At 49.8% G+C, this 18,279-nt stretch overlaps 1 protein-coding gene across 1 annotated transcript in view; it reads right to left on the reverse strand.

Moving 5' to 3' along the window:
• The window catches only part of IGSF21 (immunoglobin superfamily member 21), a 159,195-nt gene that overhangs the window by 29,556 nt on the left and 111,360 nt on the right, over positions 1-18,279 (reverse strand). The window contains exon 4 of the mRNA XM_033842417.2: positions 11,459-11,577. Within this exon, the coding sequence (XP_033698308.2) occupies positions 11,459-11,577 (119 nt within the window). The remainder of the gene's footprint in view (positions 1-11,458; positions 11,578-18,279) is intronic.

Below are 18,279 nucleotides of genomic sequence, written 5' to 3' on the forward strand. Positions count from 1 at the left end.
CTGCCATGATCTCCACATCTGCCCCCGTCTTTCCAGTTGGTCCCCATGCCCTGTGGCTTCTGTCTGGAAACGCCTCACATGCTCAGCCTCTCCTGACTGAACCCTGGGCTGGCTCTTGCCATCTCTCCCCTCCTAACTGCCCTCCCTGCCTTCAGAACCTGCCAGCAGACCAGGCTGAGCACGATCTTCTTTAGTTCCCACAACAGCCCTATGAAGTAGGAACCTTCATTACCCCCAGTTTCTAGCTGAGGAAACTGAGGCTGGGAGAGGATAAGTCACAGTGAGACTGTGGAGGGATGGGATTGGACTCAAGGCTGCTGGATCGGTCCCTTCCTGATCTCCTCCACCAGGGCCCAGGGTAGGAGGCCACAGTTGTCACTGCCTGGCTTATAAGGCTCCCACTGGGCTGATGTCACTTCCTGCAGCTCTGATCCTATTCCCTGGCCCTACTGCCATTTCCAGGGTGAAGGTTAGGGCAAAATGGGTGAGAAGTAAGCACTACTACTCTTTTCACGAGTGCCCAGTGTGAGCTTGGGACATAAACCTTTACATTTCATGCCTCAACAGGGGAGATGCTACTGCAGTCCCCATTTAGCAGATAGGAAAACTGAGGTTCAAGGAGATTAAATAGGCTGTCAGTGTAGTGTAGTGGTTAGGTCTCTAACCACTGCTTCTGGAGCCAGGCTGCCTGGGTTTGAATCCCATTTCTGGCCTTGCTGGACCTGTGCCCTCAGGTGACATTTTTAACCTCTCCATTTTCACACCTGTAAAACGGGGAAAGTAACCGAAGACCCTACGTGAGAGGTCTGCTCTGACAATTAAATGCGTTAACAGGTGTAAAGCAGGGCCGTGCCTGGTGTGTAGCAAATGCCCCATAAGCATTTCCTGCTTTTATTACTCGTAGTTGCAGAGCTGGGTTTCGAATTTATGGCTGAAGCCAAGGCCTATACCCTTAAACACCCATCGATTCTCTAAGGAAGTAAAGGCTGTTTCTAGTCTACCTACTGAACAGAGGTGTAGTTCTTCAACTGGGGTTTTACCCAGCCGTCTGTTCCCAGTTTGGAGGACCACGGGCATTTACTGTCACTCACCCAGGGTGGGTGGGAAGGCTGATGGGGGAGGGGAGAGGGCTTGGAGGTACCCAGATGTTTGCCTGGGGGACAAAAGGCCCAGGTCTGGTCTTCAGGACCCTGGGGGCTTCTGGGGTGGGAGGTGGAGATTTGGGTTTGCACCCTCTTCCCCTCAGCGCCCCAGGACTCCTCTGCAGCTCTGGCTGGGAGGATCCCAACCCGCCCTTTCCTCCTAGCCCGTGGCCACTGCACTCGCCTGGGGCCGGTTCAAGCCCAGCAGGTGGCTCATCCTCTCCTGCTTCGAGACAAGGGAATGAGTTGATCCTTTCTCACCCAGCAGGTGTCCTGGGCTACGGAGAGGGCTATAATGGTGGCTCTGAATCTTGCCTCCCAGCTACCCTGCCTGGGGACCCCCAGGGATTCTCAGACCAGCCGTCTCCATCCAATGACTAACCTGCTCCCTGGACCACCATTTACAGCAGCTGTGCACTGGTCCCGCAGACAGCCTCCCAGGCCCCCACCGCTGTCCTGCCCCACAGGCAGGGTTTGAATTCAGCTGAAGCCCACTTTCCCACTGGCATCCTACAGAGAGGCAGGGCTGTGCTTCTGCTCTGCTCAGGCCTGGGGAGAAGCAGCAGGTCTTTGAGGGATGCAGGGTCTGCCCTCAGCCCTCACATCTCCCCATCCTGCTTGGAGCCAGAGACATTTCTCCTGCCCAAGTCAAGAGAAGTCCTCAACACTCCAATTATTGGTCCTGGGAACACGCTCCTCTTTTAGAGAGGAGGACTGGGCTGGGAATTCAGAGACTGGAGCTCCAGAATCTGGTCTCACTGCTTTCCACTGCGGCTGTACCCATTTACACAAAACTAAAAACAAAACTACCATAGAACCCAGCAATTCCACTCCTGGGTATATATCTGAAAACCCCCAAAACACAAATTCAAAAAGACACATGCACCCCAATGTTCATAGCAGCATTATTTATAATTGCCAAGATATGGAAGCAAGCTAAGTGTCCATCAACAGATGAATGGGTGAAGCAGGTGTGGTATATATATATATATATATATATATATATATATATATGGAATGGAATGGAATACTACTCAGCTGCTAAAAAGGATGAAACTTTGCCATTTGCTGCAACATGGATGGACTTGGAGGTTATTATGCTAAGTGAAATAAGTCAGACAGAGAAAGACAAATACTGTATGATATCGCTTATATGTGGAATCTGAAAAGTACAACTAACTAGTGAATATAACAGAAAAGAAGCAGACTCACAGATATAGAGAGCAAACTGGTGGTTACCTCTGGGGAGATGGGCAAGATAAGCATAGGGGAGCAAGAGGTACAAACTACTGGATATAAAATAAGCTATAAGGGGTGGGGGGGGAGGGATAAATTGGGAAGTTGGGATTAACATATACACACTACTATATATAAAACAGATAATCAACAAGGACCTACTGTATAGCATAGGAACTCTACTCAATATTCTGTAATAACCTAAATGGGAAGAGAATTTGAAAAAGAATAGATATACATATATGTGTAACTGAATACACCTCAGACTAACACAACATTGCAAATCAACTATACTCCAATACAAATAAACATTTTTTAAGAAAAGGAGAAATAAGCTACAAGGATACATTGTACAACATGGGGAATATAGCCAATATTTTATAATAACTATCAATGGAGTGTAACCTTTACAAAATAAAAGAATCTGGTCTCAGAAAGCAGAGCTTCAGAACTCTCCAGAAATCCGAGATTCTGGTCTGGCCTCAAGGAAGTGGGCTCAGCCTTCGTCACCCTGCCAGGAATGTTTTTAGCCCTCACCAGCCCCAGGGTGAGATTCTTCTAATGGGAAAGGTCCAGGAACTGGCCACGGGAGAACTTCCCATGAACTTGTGGTCCAAAGTCACACGGCAGGGGAGCAAGCAACGCACACTGGAGATAGATAGACCAATGGAATCACAATCACAATTTTCTCCTGTGTGTTTCTTCTAAGAGTTTTATAGTTTTAACTCTTATACTTAGGTTGATGATGGATTTCGAGTTAAGTTTTGTACACGGTGTTAGGGAAAGTCTACCTTTATTATTTGCACGTGGCTATCTGGTTGTCCCAGCACCATTTTTTGGAACAGACTCTTCTTTCCTCATGGAATTGTCTTGGCATCCTTGTCGAGAATCAGTTGACTATCAATGTGAGGGTTTATTTCTGTACTCCATTTTATTCCATTAGAAGAAACTCGCTCTGGGGCTGGTGAGAGCTACAGGCAGGCTGGGGGGTGACAGAGGCTGAGCCCATTTCCATGAGGCCAGGCCAGAAAACCACTGAATCGTGTACTTTAAATGAGTGAATTATAAGTTATGTGAATTCTACCGCAATAAAAATCAATTTAAACAAAAACAAGGGGGAAAAAAAAGCACCAGATGCACTTAATAAAAATTCAGTAAAACACACTGAAAAAAAAAAAGACAAGCTATGCAAAGTTTATTAACAACTGTTCTCCGTGTCCCCTGGCCTCAGGTTTAGAAAAGCTTATAGTGTGGTTTGGTGCCATTGTGGCCTCGGGTTGCAAAGTTCTACCTTTATCTGCCAACCTCACTTGGAAGTCTCCAGAAGAGACACAGGGATCCCAAGATAGAACATTTTATTAATGCTTAACAGTCCTCTGTGACGTCTAGTAGAGGGAGTGGTTAAGCGTACAGGACGCATTTACCCTTGCTCTGGCACTAGCTGGCTAGATGGCCTGGGTAAGTGATGTAACCTCTCAGATTCTTCATCTGTCCAAAGGGAAGTGGCAGTACCTGCCTTCCAGAGCTGTCGTGACTGTTCAATAAGTTCCCTTATGAAAAGCTTAGCACGGTGCGTGGCAGGTGAGCAAACACACAATGAACAGTGACTCTTGTGGTTGGGAGCCAAGAGTATGGGCTTTGGAATCAGACAGTGAATCTGCCCTGCTCCCTCCTGGGTCAGTTTCTGTTGTGGGTTTAACTGTGTCCCCCCAAAACATATGTTGCAGTCCTTACCCTGTGAATGGGACCTTATTTGGAAATAGGGTCTCTGCAGATGTAAAGTTAAAATGAGGTCATAATGGATTAGGGTGGGCCCTCACCCATTGTCTTGTGTCCTTACAAGGAGAGGGAAATTGGGACACAGGGACACAGACGCTCAGAGGGCGAACGCCAGGTGAGGATGGAGGCAGAGATGGGAATGATGCGTTTACAGGTCAAGGATGCTGCGAATTGCTGGCAACCACCAGAAGCTGGAAGAGGCAAGGAAGGACCCTTCTCTAGAGCTGTCAGAAGGAGTATAGCCCTGCCGACACCTTCATTGTGGACTTCTAGTCTCCAGAACTGCGAGACAATACATTCCTTTCGCTTTAAGCCCCCAGATTATAATCACGTGTGACGGGCAGCCCTGGGGATGCAGCACAGTCCCCAGACCTTGCTTCTGCATCTGTACCATGAGCTACATCCCTCAGTGGGACATGTCCTCAGCACCTAGAACTCTGCTTGGCACGGGGGAGCTGATGAATAAGTAAGTAGCCATGGAATTGGTTGCATGAAGGCATGAAACCCACATGGCTCGGACCTCACCTTCTTTGAGTGTCACCTTCTTAGAGAGGCCTCGCTGTCCACCTTGTTCACAATAGCCCCACTTCCCTCTGCTTTGCTTGACTACCCTCTGACATATCACAGGTCCCAGCTGTCTACTTGTTTGTGTCTGCCTCGCTTCCTGCACTGACTGTTCCTTGAGGACGTGGAATTTTGTCTGTCCAATCGCCGAAGCTGAGTTCCCATGCATACGACAGCACCTGAATGTACCAGGTGCTCCATAAATATTTGGTAAATAAATGAATGAATGAAGAATGAATGAATAAATGAGATTTAGAATGCCCGTGTGTATGGACAGCCAAGTCATCTTCTAATATATTTCAACCAAAAAGACATTCTGATATTGTTTTTACCAGACAGAATAGTTCGATACTGGACTGTCCATGTCACACGTGGACACTGACCTGGATTTGGACCCAGGTCGGCTGGACTCCAAGTTCAGTGCTCCGTTCAGAGGGTCTAAGTAGTGAGGGGGGCGCTGGGTAGTAGCGGATGGGAGAACCACTCACGGGGACTGGGGCACAGGAATGGAGAAGCGGGGGGCACTGATGGACGTGCTTTTCCTCCCCCCAGACTCCTGTAAGCCCCCTAGAGGGACAGCAGCCCCACTGGCCATCTGAGTTTTGAATGCCAAGTGCTCCCAGTTGGGGCTCAGTCTCCCCAAGGTCCCCACTCTCTCTACTCTGCACTGCTCCCCCCTCCCCCTCATGCTTGCTTGACATTTGTGTCACTAACAGCTTTTGTGCCAAAGGTTGGGATGTTTCCCCTTGGGAGCTCAGAGATGCTGTTAGGAACACCAGCTCTGATCTTAGGCAGACCTGCTGGGAGCCCCAGCTCTGGCACTCGTGTGGGTGAGCCCCTTAAACTCTCAGAGCCTCCGTTTCCTCATCTGTAAAATGGGGGTGGCAATGCCTACTTCGGGAGGTGCTCATGACGGTCACATGATGAACCATGGATTGAATACTCAGCACACAGGGCTGGGCAGATAGCCGTGCTTGATGGCTAGTGACCTTGATTATTAGCTCTGGGTTAAAGGCCCCCTCAGTGGCAACTCTGCACGGCGAGGGTGGCCAAGATACCCTGTGCCTCGGTCTTGCGGCAAAACCGAAAGAACAGCCTCTTTTGGCTTCAGCAGGTGGGAGTATCTGGGCCTCTCAACATTTAACTGATTGTAACGTCCCAGCCTGAACACGCTCCCCCGCATATCCCACGCCCCTAAGAAGAGCCTCCGAGAGCCTTCTGTGACTGTGCACAGTGCGTTCCCGGGGCCCAGCACGCAACTTTCAAACTGGCTTATAATTTATCTGCTGCTCGGATGAAAACATTTTAATGAGTGTGTGCAGCACGAACCCTCGGTGTCACCCGTGGGGCTCCCAAATGTCTTTCCCACCACAGAGCGGGGATGTTATAGGCGTGAAATTACAGCTGCACTCGCAGTTTGATCTCTACCCAGAGGCCTCTGGAAACAGCGCGTTAGAATGTTCTGGAAGGATGCAGGCTTGGTGATAGTGGGCTGGGGTGCCCAGTTCTCCGGCGGACCTGCTCTGTGCTTTTGATGTAGGTGGGGGCCTGGGCGCTCCCCACTCTCTAGGCTACCTTCTCCCCACTGTCCTGGGAAGTTTCCCTTTGACCCCCAAATTGGACAGGGGCCGTCTTGCCCCACTGTTCCTTGCACAGCCCTTAGGGTCCCTTAGGAGACCTAAGGGCTTAGGCCCAAAGGAGACCCCAGCTTTCAATGACCTCCACTTACCTGGAGGGAAGGTCTCTGTGTGCGTGTGTGTGACAAGAAAGGGTCTTTCTATGCAATGCCACAGACAGGCCAAAACCATGAGTTGACTTTAATTTTTGAAACCTGCCTTGAAATATATTTAAAGGAGACGGTCATGGGGGAGGAAGGGGGAGGCGGGGCAATTTTTAAACCTTTCTAATTGTGCCTGATTTTTAACTGACATGATCACTATTTGTTGTGAGAGATATTATTATTCATTTATTTATTTTGAAGTACAGTTGATTTTCAATGGTTTTTTTAGAGATTTTTAAAAAAATTATTATTATTATTATTATTTTAGTTGTGTCGCATGGCTTGTGGGATCTCAGTTCCCTGACCAGGGACTGAACCCAGGCCCTGGGCAGTGAAAGCGTGGAGTCCTAACCACTGGACATCCAGGGAATTCCCTGATTTACATGTTGTGTTAATTTCTGCTGTACAGCAAAGTGGTTTGGTTATACATATATACGTATTCTTTTTCATATTCTTTTCCATCTGGTTTATTACAGGATATTGAATATAGTTCCCTGTGCTGTACAGTAGGACCTTGTTTTTCATCACTTTTATATATAGTAGTTTGTAGAGAGACACTATTTATGGGTCACTCGGCCTGTGCGTGGGCCCAGAACATTCTGTGCTATGCATCATCTCATTTAATCCTCCCAACCTTGGCTAAGTAAGCCACTTCCTTCTCTGTGCCTGGGTCTGTGCAGTGGGCATAGTGCAGTTTCTGCCTCATGGGCTGACGTGGCCGCCGGGGTTATGGGAGATACTACACGGGCAACTGCCTTATACTCAGCCCCACTGTCTCTCCCAGCCCTCCCCTCACCAGTTCGGACCTTGCTGAACCTCAGAAGCCATGCTGCTCTGGGCCAGGGACAGCCACAGCCCTGTGGGGCCCAGAGCCAATCCTTTCCTCTCCCTGAGCCTCAGTCTTCTCATCTGGGAACTGGCGATAAGGGTTATCCTGGCCCTGAGGGGCCGCGGTTAAGGATCAGGTGAAATACTCTATGGGAAGCACCGTGGAACTGTCACAAACTGGCCAAGACTGAAGTGTGGCTGTCATTTTCAAACTTGGGATGTATCCTGGCTCCTCCCCTAGACATGTGATGTCTGGACAGGCAGACTTACAGGAGGATGGTCACACAGAGGCCGGCCACCCTGACACCCAGAAACAGGGCAGGACTGGACCCCCTTTCCAAGGAGCCAGTGGGCACAAACCTGTGAGCGTTCACTTCTCAGACGGGCTTAAAGCTCCCTGGAGTCAGGAACAGTGGCTGGCTCTTCTCTGTGCCAGGGCTGAAACCAAGGGCAAGAAAGAGGCAGCCACAGCCGTGCCCAAGAGCAGGCAGGCCAGAGACAATGTCAATAAAGACAGTGAAATCTGGCCTACTGAACCTCTTAGCTGCCTTGTGCTGGGCTAGGTGTTTTGCAAACCTTTTCTATTTTTTTTTTTTTTTTGCGGTACGCGGGCCTCTCCCTGTTGTGGCCTCTCCCGTTGCGGAGCACAGGCTCCGGACGCGCAGGCTCAGCGGCCATGGCTCACGGGCCTAGCCGCTGCACAGCATGTGGGATCTTCCCGGACCGGGGCACGAACCCGCGTCCCCTGCATCGGCAGGCGGACTCGCAACCACTGCGCCACAAGGGAAGCCCAAACCTTTTCTAATTTAAACCTCACGATCATCCTAGGAAGGAGGCATCCTTACCCCTATTTTACAGATGGGGAGACAGAGGCCCGGGGAAGCTAATGAATCCAAGGTTGCATGGCGGATCTGGGATTCAGCTCCAAACCTGTGTGTCCTTAACTTGTATGCAGATGGGGCATCCTCCTGTGTCTGGGGTGCGGTGACAATTGGAAGGAGGAAGGAGAAATACATTCGCATATAGATAAGAGTATAGATACGGCTGTTGATGCATGTATGATATAGATATCAATAGAGAGATATACAGAATTAGTATTTTTTGAAGACTTAGAGGTTTAGACCAGTGGTTTAGACCAGTGGTTCTCAAGTGTGGCCCTGGCACCTGTAGCATCAGCATCATCTGGGAACTTGTGAGAAATGCAGGTTCCTGGGCCCCACCCCAGATCTGCTGAATTAGGAGCTTTGGGGGTGGGACCCAGCAATCTGTATCTTCACAAGCCCTCCAGGCGATTCTGATGCTCATTCAAGTTTGTGAACTACTGGTTTAGACCATGGGCTTTGGCCTCAGATGGCTGTTATGACCCTAGACAAGTCATTTCCCCTCATATAACGGGGATTATAACATCTCCCAGCTCACAGGCTGTCGCCAGGATTCTGTCGGAAAATGCGCATGGAGGCTGGGAGCTCGCGCACTGTCAGGCACACGCCATGGTGGGGCGAGGCATCAGGTCCTGCCCGCGTGGCAAGCACCGGTGGACTTGACCCATCAGGGGACAGCTAGGCTGTAGGGACCAGTGACAAGCACGGTGACCTCTGAGCACTGGGGACAGTCAGAGGACTGATTGAGATGGGGAGGGGTTGCTATTCCAGGGAGAGTCCCACCCAGGGATGCGCTGAACTTCAAGGGGTCAGAGCCTTCCTGGGGGTGCTGGCGTGGGTGAGGGTGGAATCCCTGGCCCTGCCCCTCTCTGGTCCCTCCTGGTAGCCTCAGCCTGCTGCTCAGTAAGTGGGATCCCGGGAGCTGTCTGCCCCATCCCTGGATTGACTGCCACCTCCCTGTGGGAGGAGCCCAGAAGCACAAAGCCCGTTGCTCCTTGGAGCCTACCGGGAGCACACCACCTCCTTCAGCTGGGATTGTCAGGCCAGCTGTGCAAGCCGGGCTGGTCCCACGAGACCTCTTTGTGCCTCAGTTGGAACTAGCAGAGGAGGTTTAGGGTTATCTGGTTCTACCACCTTATTGTACGGATGAGGAAACCGAGGCCACAGAGGGACAGTAACCTGCTCAGGAGCCTTTGGTGAATGGGGGAGGAGTGCGCCTCGTAGCAGAGGTGGCTTTGAGGACTCTGGTTGCTCACAGGCACCAGAGAGCAGAGCCTCTCAGCTGGACCTTCTACACTGCCTCCATCCGTGCAACATAGCTGGCCCAGGAGTCAAGACACCCGGGTTCCGGCCTCAACACTAAGCAGCCTGATCTCACAGGAAGGTTTTGTGATCCTTGCTGTGTGACTTCAAGCAAGTTGCTTGCTTTCTCTGTGCCTCTATATCTATGTCTGCAAAATAGGGATAATAGTGCTAGTACCTCCTCTTGGGTTGGCTGTGAGGACTAAATGACATAGGTCTGGAAAGCACTTAACCTCGTGGCCTCCAGGGGCCTCCCCTGAGCCCTCTCCCTAAACTGACTGCCACCTCCCCTGTATCACTCTTGACCCCATTACCCTGCGTGATTTTCTTCCCATTATTTGTCACTATCCATAATCACCTCACTTACCCATCTACACATGTGTTTTATGTTTGTCTCACGCACTGGACACAAACTCCCAAGAACAAAGATGTTTCCTATTGCAAGTATATGGCCATTTCCTGGCACGTGGTAGGTGCTCAATAAATATCTGATGAGTAAACAATTGAGTAACACATCCCTCATCAGACTGGGAGCCCCTTGATGGGGCAAACCGAGTTTCATTTGCACCGGCTTCCCTGGTGTGACCAGCCTAGGGCTGGGTACCAAGAACACTCCTTGTCCAAGTATTACAGAAGCCGTTCCGTGGGCGGGTGACTGCAAGAGGGGAGGTTTTCCTGGCACTGCCACCTCCTGGCCATGGCCTGTCCCCTAGGAAGCCAGAACACACCGCGTGCCGCTGCTACAGGATTCAATGTCCCTCTGGAGGTCGGGCCTCTGGAGGTTTCCCATTTCCCCAGAAGCAGTGGTTTCCACGAGGCCTTTATGCTTTCATTGACTGCCTGAGTATGGCAAGCTTTGTTTCCCTGGTAAATATCATTTGATAAGAAAATCAGGGAACACAGAGTCCGGAGTCAAGGCCAAGTGCCTAGAATCCTGGCAGCAGAGCTGACCCAGAGCCCAAGATTGTGCCCGGCAAGAACGTCAGCGCTGGAAGGGGCTTCTGAGACCACGTGGAGAAAGGCTTTGTTTTACAAGTGGGGAAACCGGGGCTGGGAAGGGGACACAGCCAGCCCGAGACAGGCACTAGTATTCTTATCCCCATTTTACAGATGTAGAAATGGAGGCACAGACACAGGGTGGGAACCCAGGAACCCTGACATCCAGTGCGGCACGCTTTCTAACTTGTCCCCTGACGCTTCAATGTCCTGGAAAAGGCTTGGGAGGCACAGGGAGGGAACATTCTCTCTGCAGTAGGTATGCATCATCACTGAGATGCTGTCTCAATCCCCCTCCCCCACCCTGGAGGCTCCTGGATTGTCCTCCCCCCGGGGGAGTGCCCACCCCCACTGCACTTTGCTACAGGTGCTTCCATGAACGTGGCTCCTGGCTTTCACCTGGGAAAGGTGCCCATGCAACTCAGTATTTTCTCCCCGTGACCTCACCAGGTCGCAGAGCCTGAGGCTAGGAGATCCACGAATGATCCACTAGGCCTGCATCCCCCCCCATCTTACAGAAGGGGAAACTGAGGCCCAGAGGCTGCGGCAGGTTGCCACCCCTCGGGAAGTCTCAGTGCCCCTCATGCATTCCAATCAACATGTCGGAGCCCCTTCAAAGTGCCTGGTCCGTGAGGCTGCAGGGATGAGGTACAGCCCTGCCTTCCTCAGGTCCGAGTGTCAGTGCCGGTAGGAGAAGGGGTTCCTAAGAGGCCACATCAGTCACGCCTCAGCATGGCTGGCCTCCTGCCCTCGAGGGCAAGGGTGGGAGAGAAGAGGGTCCAGTGCCAGCACAGCAGGTGTTTCCCAGGACAGCCCCTCTGTGTGCGTGGGTACACACGCGCACACATACACACGTATGCACGCACGCGCACACACACACACACACACGCGCACACACAGGCACACGTGCACGCACACAGTGACGCCAGTGCCAAGAGCCCTGCACTCACCCATGACGTTGAGGAAGATGTTGCCTGATGCCAGGACCACCTTCTCCCTCGTAGCGCGGTCGTAGATGCCCACGTGACACTCGTAAGGACCGTTGTCAGAGATGCGGACCTCGGGCAGCCTGCGGGGAAGCAGAGGCGCAGGATGAGGGTCCCTGGCCTGGGGCTGGCAGTCACAGTGCTGCAGTAAACCAGCCCCAAAGCCCCACCATCCAGCCTTCTGTCAACAACGCTCCTGGACCCACCATGCAATGCCCACGTGCTGTGCTGGGCGCAGAAGAAACATTTATGGAACACCGACTGTATGCCAGGCCCTGTGCCTGATGCTTCAGAGGATGAAGGTGTGGGCTGTGTGTTCAACTAGAGTTGAATCTGTGCTCCTTTCAGCTGCTGAGCCAGGGATGGTGACGTGCCCGCTCCCAGGGTCCCCCCTGAGGATGACGTGGACTGAGGCGCCTGTCATGTGGTTCAGGCTCAAAACTGTCACCTAGTCCACCAGCTCACTCATTCCTCACAGCTGCCCCCGCCACAGGAATTGCTCTTCCCATTTCATAAACATGGAAACTGAGACTCCAGAGGGGATGCAATTGCCCCCCCCCCACATGGCTATTAAGAGCCAGGATGGGAATCTGAATTCCTCTCTCCACACGGCCATGCTATCACTTTATGCATGGCCCTGGAGACTTGAGAAGAAACACAGTAAAATTCTTGTCTCCATGGACCGCCCCCCATCCCGATGGATAAGGAGGCAGGGAAGCTGATCAATGCCCCAAATCCCATGGGACTATGGAGAACAGGATGGAGGTTCCTTAAAAAAGTAAAAATAGAGTTGCCACGTGATCCAGAAAACACAGCCCTGGGCATATATCCAGAGAAAAATATAATTCAAAAGATACACGCACCCCAATGCTCATAACAGCACTATTCATAATAGCCAAGACAAGGAAGCAGCCTAATGTCCATCATCGGATGAATGGATAAAGAAGATGTGGCACATATATACAATGGAATATTACTCAGCCATAAAAAGAAATGAAATTGAGCTATTTGTAGTGAGGTGGATGGACCTAGAGTCTGTCATACAGAGTGAAGTAAGTCAGAAAGAGAAAAACAAATACCATATGCTAACACATATATATGGAATCTAAAAAACACAAAAAAAATGGTCATGAAGAACCTAGGGGCAAAGTGGGAATAAAGACACAGACCTACTAGAGAATGGACTTGAGGATACGGGGAGGGGGAAGGGTAAGCTGGGACAAAGTGAGAGAGTGGCATGGACATATATACACTACCAAATGTAAAATAGCTAGCTAGTGGGAAGCAGCCGCATAGCACAGGGAGATCAGCTCGGTGTTTCGTGACCACCTAGAGGGGTGGGATAGGGAGGGTGGGAGGGAAGGAGACGCAAGAGGGAAGAGATATGGGAACATATGTATATGTATAACTGATTCACTTTGTTATAAAGCAGAAACTAACACACCATTGTAAAGCAATTATACTCCAATAAAGATGTTAAAAAGAAAAAAGAAAATGTGGTGTGTGTATACACACACACACACACACACACACACACACACACACACACACAATGGAATATTACTCAGCCATAAAGAAGAAATAATGCCATTTGCAGCAACATGGATGGACCTAGAGATTATCACACTAAGTGAAGTAAGACAAAGTCAAATATCATATGGTATTGCTTATATGTGGAATCTAAAAAATGATATACAGGGCTTCACTGGTGGTGCAGTGGTTTAGAGTCTGCCTGCCAATGCAGGGGACACGGGTTCGTGCCCTGGTCTGGGAAGATCCCACATGCTGCGGAGCGGCTGGGCCCGTGAGCCATGGCCGCTGAGCCTGCGCGTCTGGAGCCTGTGCTCTGCAACGGGAGAGGCCACAACAGTGAGAGGCCCGCGTACCACAAAAAAAAAAAAAAAAAAAAAAACACAAATGAACTTATTTACAAAACAGAAATAGACTCACACAGAAAACAAATTTATGGTTACTCAAGTGGAAAGGTGGGGGGAGCGTTAAATTAGGAGTTTGGGATTAACATATATACACTTCTATATATAAAATAGATTTCCAACAAGGACCTACTGTATAGCACAGGGAACTATATTCAATATCTTGTAATAACCTATAATGGAAAAGAATCTGAAAAAGAGTATCTATCTATCTATCTATCTATCTATCTATATAAAACTGAATCACTTTGCTGTACACCTGAAACTAACACAACATTGTAAATCAACTATATTTCATTAAAAAAAAACCCAAATCCCATGGGAAAGGGTGAGCTTATCCATGCGTAGAGTGAGCGGGGAGCAGCTGATTCTGCCCGAGGTGGTCAAGAGGCCTTCTCAGAGGAGGCGACCCATGAGGACAGGAGACGCTCCCTCAAACCTTCTTCCAGACATGTCCTCTAAAGGGTAAAATATTGGGACTTCCCTGGCAGTCCAGTGGTTAAGACGTCACCTTCCAATGCAAGGAGTGTGGGTTCAACCCCTGGTCGGGGAGCTAAGATCCCACATGCCTTGCAGCCAAAAAACCAAAAAAAAAAAAAAAAAAAACAACAGAAGCAATATTGTATTAAATTCAATAAAGACTTTAAAGATTGTCCACATAAAAAAATCTTAAATAAAAAAGTAAAAATAAAGAGTAAATATTTTAGGCTTTGTTGTTTCTACAGTCTCTGTCACAACTACTCAACTCTGCTCTTGTAGAGCAAAAGCAGCCCCCCTTAGTAAGTGAACCAGCGTGGCTGTGTTCCAATAAAACTTTATCTATAATCATCAAATCTTGTATTCATACAATTTCATGTGCCATGAAATCTTATTCTCTTTTTCCAGTTTTTTCTAACCATTTAAAAATGTAAAAAAATTCTTGGTTTACAGGCTGCAGGCTGTAGTTTGATGATTTCTGTTCTAGATCCTTCTACAGGGTCTACAGGGTCAGACCACGATAAAATGAGTTGGTTTGGGGCTTCCCTGGTGGCGCAGTGGTTGAGAGTCCACCTGCCGATGCAGGGGACACGGGTTCGTGCCCCGGTCCGGGAAGATCCCACGTGCCGCAGAGCGGCTGGGCCCATGAGCCATGGCCGCTGGGCCTGCGGGTCTGGAGCCTGTGCTCCGCAACGGGAGAGGCCACAACAGTGAGAGGCCCGTGTACCACAAAAAAAAAAAAAAAAAAAATGAGTTGGTCTGTTGTTCTCTCTCTCCATGGAAATGTCACTGGGGCAGCTCTTTCCTCACTCCTCTCTGACACTGGGTTAGAGAGAGCCAAGTTCAAATCCTGCCCCCACTGTTGGCACGCTGTGTGACCTTGTGTAAGCCATGCTGTCTCTGAGCCTCCATTTCTTATCTAGAATATGGAGCTGATGCTTTGCAGGACTGCAGTGAGGATTAAATGTGATGATGTTACTGCAAGACCTCTGTGAGCAGGAATGTCACATTAAAATGGTCGCAGGACCATTACCTGTTGTTCCTGGATCCTGTGATGCCCTGTGAGGGAGAGGGGATTCCTGGTGAGATCTGGACACTTTGAAGGGGAAGAGCCTTGACCTGGAGTTCAGAAGCTATGTTGTTGCTGCATCAGGGAAATCTGTGTGTCCTCCAGCAAGTCCCAGCCTTCTCTGGGCCTCATCAAGCAGCCGAAGGGGAGCCTATTCTGGCCACAACTTAAAGAAAGTGGGGTCTCTGTGTCTGGGTCTTGGAGGTTCTCACACCACAGCAGAAACCCGGGGGAAGAAGCTCATGTTCATGGAACCCTAGTAAATGCCAAGCATAGTGCTCTACCCACCAAACTGGCCCAGCAGTCCTATCAGAACCTCGGTGGAGGACGAGGGCGTTGGCTAAGAGCACAGGCTCTGGAGGCCTGGACGCCTGCACCAGCCCTGCCGCCAAGAAGGGGGGTTCCTTCAATTCTGCTCTTCGCGCCCACCCCCATAGCTAACACATTTCCCTCTCCATCAGCTAAGCCTCTCTCTCCATCTGTTTCTACTGAGCAATCCAACCTCAGAGTCACTCCTCTCTCCTTTCATTTCAGCTGTCCCCACCCCCATCTTTGTCTTCCAGCTACTTTTTCCTGTGACTCACTGTCCCCCACCTCCCCCACCCTCCGTGCCCACACACACACACCTGGGCGCCCAGCTTCTCTCTCTCCATCTCCGGACTCATGGAGGAAGCCCGCCCATCTAACAGAGCCTCCTTCCCTCCCATCGCCCAGCTCACATTAGCATAAACAAACACCTTCATTTCCATAGAATACACAGAGGCTGACATCTGGTCTACCGACCGTCACAAAAGGACTTAAAGAACGGGACGCTTTTCATCAAGGAAACTTTGTGGGGAAGATGCTGCCTCCCATCTCAGAAGAAAAGAACACCGTGACAGCGGAAGCAGCAGGGAACTGTCTTCCCTCTGGGAACTATCTTCTTTGTTTGTAACTCAGCTAGACTGAAAAAAAATAGCCTCTCTACTGGGCAGGGCTGCTGAATGACAGTCATCTAGAGTGACATGTTTAGGTGACACTCATAGGTGCCTGTTATAGAGGCAACTTTCTTAAAGGCCTTGCGTAGGTGACAGGTATACAGGTGACATGCTCAGGTGACAGCTCTGTGAAGAAACAGGCTCCAGGGACACATGGAGCTGGCAGCTACAGATAATAATGACACGGTTGACACAGGTGGAAATGCACAGGTAACCGCCACATAGGGTGATATATGCAGAAGATGTATTTCTGTGCTAGGGACACAGGTGACGTGTTTAGGCAATCACTACACTCATGTTCTGGTGACAGTAACACCAGCAATATGTTTGGGTGACACAACACGGGTGGTATATAAGACAGCTCAGGGTACATCTCGATTGGTGCTTTATGAAGGAGGCGGTTTTTTGCTTAGGACTATTTCTACAGCCTCGGATGTTTCTTCCTCCACGAATGGTCCTGCTCTCCGCCAGAGGTCCAAGCCACACTTCGGGCACCATCCTTGATGTCTCCCATTTCTATAATCCCCAAACACAGTCAGTGACCAAGTCCTGGATGTTCTGCATCTTAAATTAAATATGTCCTGAACCATCCTCTCCCCTGTATCTCCACTGTCAACATCTTTTCTCACCTGGAATATGGGATGAATAGTTAACTGGTTTCTCTGCCCCTGCTAATCTCCCTCCTGATCTGTGCACCAAGGTAGACCCCAGATCTTTTCAAATGCAAATGGAATTAATGGTACTCCCCTACCTAAAGCCCTTCAAAAGCTTCTCTCTGCTCTTTGAATAAAGACCAGAATCCTTATCTGGGCCAACAAGGCTCAGCACAGTTGGTTCCTGCCATATCCCAGCTCCCCCATCCTCCAGCGACAATGGCATTCTTTCCATTCCTCCCATGTGCCAAGTTCCTTTTTTTCAAAAAGAAACTTTAAATTATATAAAATTTACAGAAAATTTGCACAGAGAATACAGTCCCCAAACACCTCTCACCCTATTTCCCCCATTGTTAACTCTTACAAGACCATAGTACTCTTGTCAGACTAAGAACCATGTTAATACATCGCTATTAACGCAACTCCAGACTTTATCCAAATTACACCCGTTTTCCCACTAATGTCCTTTTTCTGTTCCAGAATCCCATCCAGGATCCCTCACGGGTGACAGTCCTAGGTGAATTGAGCCAAGTATCTTTTTTGATTCAGCACTTTTGATTGCAACAGTCTGTTTTCCTGAGAATGTTGCATTTTCTTCCCCTGGCTACATCCTTCAAGTTACAAAGGTCACTTAGAAAGTGACCACCTGGACCGGGTGGCTGTGGTAGATTGATTGCATTGACGGCCTGGATTAACAGCCTCCCTGTATCTTGCAAAGTGCCTTCGTAGTTCCTCTCACCTAGAAGTGGAGTCTATTCCCCCATTCTTGGCCTTGTGACTTGCTTTGACCAATAATATGTGGTGAAAGTGATGGTGTGCAAATTCCAAGTTTCAAAAGAATTCTCTCTCTCTCCCTCTGCCTCTGTCCTGAGAACAAGCCTCTGATGGAGGCTGAGAGCAAGTGGAGGGAGGCCCCACTTGGCCCAGCTGGTCCAGCCAAGGCCACACTCGGGATTGAACCTAGCCAACCCCAACCTCGTGAGCTATAATACATTGCTTTAAACCATCCTCATTTGGGACTGCTTGTTATGTATCCATAGCTAACTGATACAGCAGGTCTCTGCATGCCTCTCCTGAGACGTTCTTGTCTACACTGTAACTTAATGACATGTTGGTAACTCGCGAATGTCCTCCTCCCCCACACCGTGCACCATAAAATCCACGAAGGCAAGGTCTGCATCCAGCTCGCTTACCAGTGTATCCCAGGGCCTGGCCCAGTGCTTGCCATCATGGTTGGTACTCAGTCAATAGTTGCTAAATGGGTGGATGGTGAGACCTTCCAGGAGGCTATGGTGTGAGCCTCCCTCTGCTGCGAGCCATGCAGCCCCCCATCCCCCACCCCACCCCAAGGCAGATTCTGGTTCTTGTCTGCAGATCCAAGAGCTTCCAGTCACAGCTCTGATTTGGACCAATCTGCCCTTCTCAGCACCTCGTCTGAGCTTGTGCCTTCAGTGCTATCCTTCTGAAGTGGATTAAGTGGCCCAGAGACCCCCTTTCTCCAGATTTGAGTGGCATTGATCTGCATGCTGGCTAGAAGGCCTTCCGCAGACAGCAGGGCCCCGAGGGGGCGGAGGGTGAGGAGACCTGCTCTCATCAGCCAGGGGCTGCAATCGATAAACTATTAATAATGGCAAAGGTTTCTGGCGAGTTCAGTGTAATGCATTTTAGCAGCTGG

The sequence above is a fragment of the Tursiops truncatus genome, chromosome 1 (genome assembly GCF_011762595.2).
Source record: "Tursiops truncatus isolate mTurTru1 chromosome 1, mTurTru1.mat.Y, whole genome shotgun sequence".
NCBI classification, from domain to species: Eukaryota; Metazoa; Chordata; class Mammalia; order Artiodactyla; family Delphinidae; genus Tursiops; species Tursiops truncatus.